Consider the following 9081-nt stretch of genomic DNA (forward strand, 5'->3'; position numbering starts at 1 on the left):
CTTCAAAGCTGCTTTCGTCTTGGCTGATATCGGGTTCAAGGTTGCGTTCATCAGTTCCCTATCCTGTCACACTCTTTGCTTGCGTCTCTGATTCGTTGTATAATTTGATCATCCGTAGGAATGTCCGGTGCCTTAGTGTCAGTTTCAGCGATGCCCAATACATCCACCTCAAACCAGTGCTCAGAATTGTCGAGTGCAACCACTTCATCTTTGAAGAACCCCTCTACGCTAGCAAGCTCGACCGGGAACGTGTCTGGGCCGATGTTTTCGGGTCTTAACAACTGGCCAAAGGTCAATTTTTCCTCGTTAGTAGGCGCCAGGTCCGGTCTTCTAGATAAGGCATCTGGTTTGGTAGCTTTACTGCCGGGTCGGAATTTAATCACGAAATCGAAACAGCCCAGTGTCTCCGCCCATCGAGCCTGTCTGCGGGTAAGCTGCTTGGTTGTCATGAAAGACTCCAGGTTACGATGGTCCGTGTAGACTATCACATCTAGGCGGTTGGGGTTTCCCTCCAGGTAGTGGCGCCACTCTTTGAAAGACGCGACAATCGCCAGTAGTTCCTTATCAAAGATCTCGTAGTTCCTTTCAGCTTGGACTAGTGATCTGGACAGGTAAGCTACTGGGTGGAGTTCTCCATCGTCCTCGCTGCGTTGTGATAGCACTGCTCCTAATGCAAAATCGGAGCAGTCACATTCCAGAGTAAACGGCTTGTATGGATCGGCTATCTTCAGTACGGGTGCGGTGGTGAAGGAGGTCTTCAGGCTCTCAAAGGCTTTTTCGCATTTTTCATCCCAGACATAGTGCGCGTTGAGCTTGGTCAGATTATGAAGTGGTCTTGTGGTTCTTGAAAATTGGTCGATGAAACGTCGGTAAAAATTGGCGAATCCAATGAAGCATTGGAGTTCAGATACTGATTGGGGTGCTGGCCATTCTTTGACGGCTTTCACTTTCGTCGGGTCCATTCTGATTTTATTCTTAGAGATAATAAGGCCAAGGTATTCAATTTCCTTCTTCGAGAACTCGCATTTTTCGGGTTTCAGCCAGAGTGTATGCTTGGATAGGACGTCAAGTACGCCATCAACAGCGCCTTCGTGATCTACTTTAGGCTTTGTATAAATCATAATGTCATCCAAGAAGGCCGCGGTGTCTTTACCTATACGTCCCAATAAGATATCTTGAATAAAGTATTGGAAATAACCAGGGGCGCCTGTTGGCCCAAAAGGCATAGTCAGAGGTGCAAACTGGCCTTGTTTGCATATGAAGGCCAGTTTATCCTCATCACCCTCTGCTACTCGAAGATTACCGTACGCATTGCGCATATCAAGCTTGGTAAAGTCTTCGGCATCCAGCAAACTGTCGACTAAGTCCATAGTCAACGGTAGTGGGTATTTGTTCTTGACGGTTAGGGCGTTGAGCTTACGGTAATCAAAACAAGGGCGCAGATTGCCGTCCTTCTTCCCTGTGAATAACACAGGGGCAGCCCATGGCGAAGTGGTTCGACGGATAGTCCCGTTGGCTAAGCCTGAATTCACCAATTCCTCCAAAGCAGCGTCCTTGGCTGGTGATAATGGAATTATCCTGCTAGCCTGCGGTTGAGCTCCTGGTATCAGTTCGACACGAAAGTCGTAGCGGCGTCTCGGGGGTAGGCGTTGGGCATTGGACTTCCTAAACATGTGTAAGTGCCTATGATACCTAGACGGGACAATTTCCTCTAGAGCTTTGACGGGTTCGAGTTTCTTTTTGTCGGCGGCGAGTCGTGCTGAGGTTGACCAGGACGTCTTGGCTGTTGTGACCTGGATTGATGTGTTATTCAAGGGAGAAACAGGCTTGCCAGCTGTTCGGGTTGAACATGGGTTGGAATCAGTAATAAACTCACATTGCGGGGGCGTTGATATATCTAAAAAGACATTAGCCCCCTCGTCACTGTTCCTTGCGTGCCCCTGAGGCTCCTCCTTGGGATCGTCGGGGTTCTGTGGCGGGACGGACGAGGCCGTATTCACTACGGCCGCAATGCTCGTATCCGGGTCTTGTGTCGTGATGTGTTCGTGGTTTTCGTTGTTCGTGGTGGGTGTAATCGTGATAAGGGGGGAACTATCGGGAGATAGAGGGTTGTCATCTGTTTCAAGGTGATTAGGATTAACTGGACTCTCGAACTCACATTGCGGGGATGCTAACGTGTCAGAATTGACACACATCCCCTCGTAATTGTGCCTAGCGTCCCTCATGGGGTCCAAAGAGTGGCCAGATAAGGGTGTTTTCGGCCAATACGAAACCAATGAAGTGGTTGCAACGTGAGTCTCGGCTGGGTGTACCATACTTTTACTCCAGTCAATCAGGTGAAAGTTTTTCTTGATCCATGGCATGCCAAGTATGCCGTCGTACGAGTCTTTGAGTCTTGTAATGATGAATGGGGTCGGTAATGGGTCGGATTTGATAAAAAGGTGGGTCTTGAAGGAAGATCGGCTCTCAGAGCCGTCGAATCCAGTGATCAATTGGTCATGTCGATCAGCACCGGCTATCAAGCCAGCGTGGTAGGCAAATGATTCACTGAGCACATCGTGCGTAGCACCTGAATCAATGAGGAACGTAGCGGGAAATGTTTGGGACGGTGTGGCTCGGGGAATTTGGGACATGGATAATGTGGTGTGTAAAAAAATGCGCGGGTCGTTTGTATTGCACAAGTTCATTCTACTAGATCCCACATTAATTGATGACAAATTCTCCAGGTGGCTCAGGATGGGCACAACCTTCAATCCTGAGCTTCTCCATTTTTTGAAGTTTCAGCTCGTCCTACTCCTTCTAAACTACTGGTATGATTCACCCTCTGATTACTCAACTCTGCGACTTTAATTTCCAATCCAGCTATTTTTGATTGATAACCACCTCGACCCTTCCCTTTCCTACTAGCTCTACGATCGGGACATGCGCTGGAGATGTGACCCTGGCCATTGCAGCGGAAGCATAAACCCGCTCGCATACGTCGTGCTCGTTCCTCTTCGGACAATCTAACGTAGGCGGCTGATAAGTCCATGGCATTGGGGTCTGAGATTCCTGCACTCGTGCTTGGCGTATGGAAGGTTGGGTTGGTCGCGCCGTGTAATTTACTGTCTATCTTGATAGCTAAATTAGTGATTTGTTCAATTGACGTGAAATCCTCTTGCGTCATAACCATTGCCACTCTAATCTCCTTTTTCAAACCTTGCTCGTATTGACTAATGAGCGTCGGAGTTTCCCAGCCAGTAGAAGTTGCGTGAATGTTAAATTCATGGGTATACGCGGCCACGGTGGTCTTCTGCGATAAGTTTCGCAGCGCGCGTTCCGCCTTCGATTTCTTCTCAGTATCGAAATACATAGCTTTAAAATTTGTAACGAAGCGTTCAAAGGTTACGAGGTGGGCGGTAGCGGGGTCGAATAACTCCTTTGTCAAGGGTTGCGCCCAACTGCTGGCTGCTCCCGTGAGGTAAGACAGCGAGAAAACCACCTTACTTCGGTCGTCGGGGAAGAGGTAGGGGTGTGCCAGCATATAGAGCTGGACTTGACTCGCAAAGATCTCTGCGGGTTCGCCTCGAGCGCCGTTGAATTTATCGGGCGTCGAGACTTTGGGGCCCTTCAGGACCGGTTCAGCTGGTGGTGGCTGTGGCGCAGTGGGTGGTTGAGTGGCTGCAGCAGGTGCAGATGGGCCTCGGGATTCCAACGCCGCTAAACGAGCTTCGGACTGCTGGTATCTGGCTTCAGCTTGTCCTCGCATCAGGCGTTCTTCAGCCAATGAGGTGGAAAGCTCCGCAAGCTTGCGTTGTATGTCTTCGAGAGAGGTCATGTTGGTGTCAGACATATCGATCTCGCTACCGGTAAGGCTAGAATCGGCGTCGAGAAAAGGGATCAGAGTTTCACTATCAGAGTCCTCCTCCTCTAAAGGAGCACGGTAAGATGGAGACGTGGTTGCGTTTGCTAGTCCAGGGATCACAGTCGGGATCGACAGAGTTTTTAGTAAGTAAGATAAGGTTCTGGTGGATTCGGTTTCAGCGTATGCAGATTAGTTAATAAGGTTTTCGATTTCAAATAGTTTCTTGGGTCTTTTCAACTTTGAATTTCTGAGATCTAGATAAGGTTTTCTAATGAGGTCGAGATTCGCTAGTATTCTGAATCTTGAGGTTCGGTTTTCTTTCGATTTAAGTCAATTCTACTTGTTTCTTCTTGGTGATCTATCTATAGTCCTTGAGTCTCGTCTATAGATCCGACAATATGTTATGGACAGACTTGGGGGTTTTCGGCGACGAGGGTCAAGGGAGTTCTGGTGAGGATTTGTATCTATTACCAGTCTTCCTATGTGGATTGTCGGATGAGGGAAAATCTGTACAGGCAATGTATCTACAACTATAAGATGGTTCTCGAGCTTGTGACATGTAATGTGAATATGTCACTCAAGTGAAATAGAACCAGTTCATAACACCAGATCACTGACATGCGAGGGAACAGGAGTGATGACAAGTGGGAAATTTATCGAGAAACATTGGTTGAGAATTATGCAGATGAGTTGATTCGTAAATGTGATATGATAAAAAGTCAGAAGCAGAAGGATGAGATGGAAGCATTCAAAGCAAAATTGAAATCCTTGTAATTCCACTTGATTCATATTTTTTTCTATTTTTTTAAAACGTTTGTCTCCTTTTATCAAATTATAAATCAGTAGTTGTTCTCTTCCTATACTTCAAGGTATGATTGTGGTGGAGATAAATATAGACCACGAGTTTTCAAATAAAAATGTTCAAGATGTTCACATTCAAGTACCCAAAGCATTCAGATCCTTTCCTTCAAAGGGAGTGCCTTCCCAGTTGTGATCTAACATAGCATTACGCATAAATTGAAATGCAATCCATATGTTGGAGTACTTGAGCTTCTTGTGCGAGAGATTCAAGGTGGGCATGATGGTATCTGCAATTGATGAAAACCAATCAGGTGTGTAGGTAAATAAACTATGTATGTCGGGATAATCATCTATAATTTGACTATCTATGTCTTCAGCGGGGACACGAATTAATCCATCATGTCCATTAAACAACTCAACAGGGTTTTTGTAGAAAAAGTCAGCACTGTGACCACAGGGAAGGGAGGAGTGAGGATCCTTTCTGCGTTTGCTGTGGTTGTATCTTCCAGTGAATATATCCAGCTGCTTCTGAATAAAAGGAATCCATAAATAAAGGAACAGAAGCCTTCAAAACAATTATCAGTCAGCTTTCAACATAGAAAGAATATGAGTATCACGTACCAATCCAGTTGAATGTCAGTGTCAAAGACACCCGCCTCAAGTGAATCAAATAGCCTTTGAACAACACCGCGGTTATGTCGTCGCATTAGTTGACTCCAAAAGCACTCTATCTTCTGGTTTCGAAGTGATTTTGTAAACTTGTGTCGTTTCAATGCTTGTTCCTCAGTCATTTCACCGTGAATACAAACAAATGCAGAGTGACTGGCTGCCATCTTTCCGGTCTCAGTACCTCGATCAGTATATAGATACTGTCACCGTGTCTGTGTAGGCTTTGCTAGTCGACGAGCGCACACCAACTCCCTTTGAGGCAGAAAGGGAAGTCGTGCGCGCTCGTCGACGAGCGAACACTACCCGGACACGGTGTGTGGTGCACCACCATACTTTTTAACACATTGAAGATAGTAAATGTCAATATGACGGGGGTCACTATTGGTGACATGTACAAAGAGACCCAGGATTCGGCAAGACCAAGCATCAATGAAGCCGTATATCCTAATACCCCACTTCTGGAGCTTGTCATGACCGTCTGCTGACCATATATGATTTGGACCTGGACATTTGAAATTACGGCGAACTAGGACTGCTCTTTGGAGACGTGAGACTCCTTCCGGATCAATTTGCCGCAACAGTTGTGCAAGACGGTCTCTGTTTGTTTGTAAAAAGGTAAGTATGCATCATGTTGAAGATATGAGTGAAGAGCAGACCTATGGATGTGGACATTGTGTTCCTTGAGTAAAATGTTTTTGATAGAACGAATACCAGCTTCTTCTGCATTTTCTGACTGGATCTTGGTAATGAGCTGACCTATCTCTTCTTCTGTGTACTTTCCTTTGTTGATATCATCAACCTTGCGTGTTAAGTTCATTTCTTTGCAATTACGAGCTAAGGTGGATTGGCTGATGATAATATTATCCTCATTCTTCAAGCATATGAGCATCTCTTCGATTGATTTGCCATCATGGAAGTGTTTGCTGATGGCATTACGTCTTTCAAGCTGATCCTTGCGAACAGGCGGCTTGGTGTTGTTGTGATCCAAAAGTTTACGATGTCGATAGATTGTTCTCTCAGTCATTGTGATTCCTTCTTTCACAAGGTTATCTTGTATTTCTCGTATGGTGAGTCCGTCGTTGAAACCATTTTCCAGTACTGTGTTTATGATAGCTATGTTGTTTTGTTTTGGCATTATTTGTGGAAGAGCAAGACAGAGTAAGAATGATGTAGATGGATTATTGAATAAAGATAGTTGACTGTAGAGCTAGGATTGCGTTTTTAATTTTTTTTTAAAACTCTTGATTGCAGAGAAAGTTACATCAAAAATCGGATAGTCCGATCCGAATGCAATATTTTGGAGAAATTCACATTTGGTGTCATGTTGTGTCGGTATGACACTTCCCGGACGGTACAATGTACGAGATGACTCATGTTACAACACGGGATTTGTAAATCAAAAATCCATGTCGATGTGTGTCAGTATGAGTCGTGTCGTACGGTATTTGGCTTGGGGATGAATTTCGACCAAACATGACATGGAAAAATTACACGTGTAACCCATGTCATGTTTATATGTCAGTATGAGTCTATACGTACACCGTAATGATAGCTGAACAAAAGTTGAAAGAAATGAGAAAAGATGTATGAATCTGAAAACATCCGCCGTTCGAACTTCGAGCTCGTCCAAAGCCAATGACCAGGGCCAAGTTCAAGTGTGTTAAGCTAAGTTTTAACTTTTCATCAACAATTTCGAACTCGTTCTTTCGAAATCCAAACCAACCAAAATGATACCAACACCAACACCAACACCAACTGATCAAGATCCATCATACTCCATCTCTCAATCACAACCACAACCACAACCAACACCATCATCAACATTTAAAAGTTCTCAACACATTTGTCGATTTATCACAACCGATCCGATTCCTCAACTTAAAGCAACAGTTTCAATTCAAGATAATTGGTTAATCTCATCACTTATTGAAAAAATTCAATCTACTATCATTTCTGAAACTTCAAATTTAGATTTCAATACATCAATCTCTTCAAGTTCTCCTACTCATAGACTTATTCTTGAACAAGATGGTATGTTTTCTTTTCTTGCTTTCCATCTTTGTACTAAGCTTTGAAAAAAAGAATTCATGATTTCTTTGTTGTTTTTTTTTACATTTTTTTTGTTTTAGGAACTAGACTTCCATCTAATGAATTATGTTCTATTGTTGATAGGGTTAGTTATCTTGATTTCTTCTCTATAGACTATACCAGAGTAAGACTTGACATACTTCTCATATCATTCTTTTAACTTTGCTCTACATCTTTGACTTCTGTTTACAGGCTGTCATCATTTGGTGAGTCATATCTGAAATCAGAGCTCCCTTTTGAAATAATTTTCATCTGACTTTGATTCAAATACCTACTTCTCTAGTGTTCAAATCATTCCTAACCTGAGTCCTATCAGAGCTCTACTTCCTAGCCCACCATTCTCTACTTCTACACCAATAAACCCATTAAACCAATCATCAAGACTGATCCCAAATCTTTCAGTTCCTTTAAACCATCGACTGATTTGTGCATCTTTACCACAACTTTCTTCAAATTTACCAACACCATCACAAAGTCAAAGAACTCAAGAAACGAATTTGATACCTAAGATTGAAGATTCATTAGAAAGTTCATTTGTAAGATCTCATATTGAAGCTTTTCGAAAATCTGCTGCACGTCATTATCAAACTTCATCTGATTCATCTAGTCATTCACCAGAAAGAAGATTGACTGAAACAGGAGATGAAGAAGAGGATTATAAACCAAAGAAGAAGAAAATCAGATTTGATAAACTTACTAAAGAATCTAGTCGAAAGAAATCGAGAAGAAGTTCTACAATGAAAGTGGATAAAGGAAAACAAAGAGATTCGAGTTGTTCTATTACACCCGAGATTTCTAGATCATCATCAAGCCCAAAGGAGAACATGAAAAGATCTAGTACATTGATTTGTGTTAAAATTCCATATGTTGAAACCAAGAAACCTGACTCATCAAGATCAATAAAACCCGAATCACCAAAAGCCAGTCCAAGTGAATCCAAACCAATCATATTGGATTCATCATCCTCTAACAAATTTCCAATCACTCCAATCATTCGTAGCAGTAAACGATCGATTTATGAAATTTATATGACTGATTTAACATTTAAAGCAGCTTCAAGTCAAGGTCCATTACGTATCCCACCATCTAATCAAGGATTAAATCCGAGTTGTACAATCACACAACTTTCAAAACATTTAAGATTAGAAAAACATCAAAGTTGGAAAATCAAAATTGGTTCAAAATTTTGGATTAATCATCGTGATCATGATCATGATCAAGAAAGTTCAGTGAATCATGAGATGCAACCCATTGGTTTGGGAAATCAAAAAAGAAGATCTACTTCTGATTCAACTATGGTCATGAAAGATTGGGATCTAAGTTTAGGAATACTGGGGGTTTCTCCATTAAAGTTGTTCAAGAGATTCGGATTGTTCAAAAAGAGTTTCCCAAGATCGAAGTTGTAAGCTATTTAGGTTTCTATGATTGGTTCAAATTCAATTCAAACTTTATCTACTTTCACTTAAGGAATTTTCCGTAATTGGGATATGTAAAGATCAACCAGTCTTGAAGTTTTAATTTTTATGATGATGATTATCTATTGCTTAAAAATCTATCATTGGTAAGATGAGATAATAGAATTTGTAATCCTATAATTTTGTGTTTGCAAATCGTATCTAATTCATTAAAAAGCCTATCATATCACCCTGATCGAGCAAGTGCGTAAGCTGATCAGTGAT

The 9081-nt window shown here is 42.6% G+C and overlaps 1 protein-coding gene across 1 annotated transcript; it reads left to right on the forward strand.

Annotated features, from left to right (window-relative positions):
* Window positions 1-7040: 7040 nt before the first annotated feature.
* MELLADRAFT_76601 (uncharacterized protein) lies at window positions 7041-9028 on the forward strand (the record flags this gene model as incomplete). The annotated part of the gene is made up of 5 exons (XM_007404466.1): window positions 7041-7345; window positions 7444-7487; window positions 7595-7608; window positions 7686-8804; window positions 8876-9028. Coding segments are annotated over 5 exons (1489 nt in total), but the record flags the coding sequence as incomplete, so codon positions are not given.
* Between the last annotated feature and the right edge of the window lie 53 nt (window positions 9029-9081).

The sequence above is a fragment of the Melampsora larici-populina genome, assembly GCF_000204055.1.
Source record: "Melampsora larici-populina 98AG31 unplaced genomic scaffold MELLAscaffold_2, whole genome shotgun sequence".
Taxonomy (NCBI): Eukaryota; Fungi; Basidiomycota; class Pucciniomycetes; order Pucciniales; family Melampsoraceae; genus Melampsora; species Melampsora laricis-populina.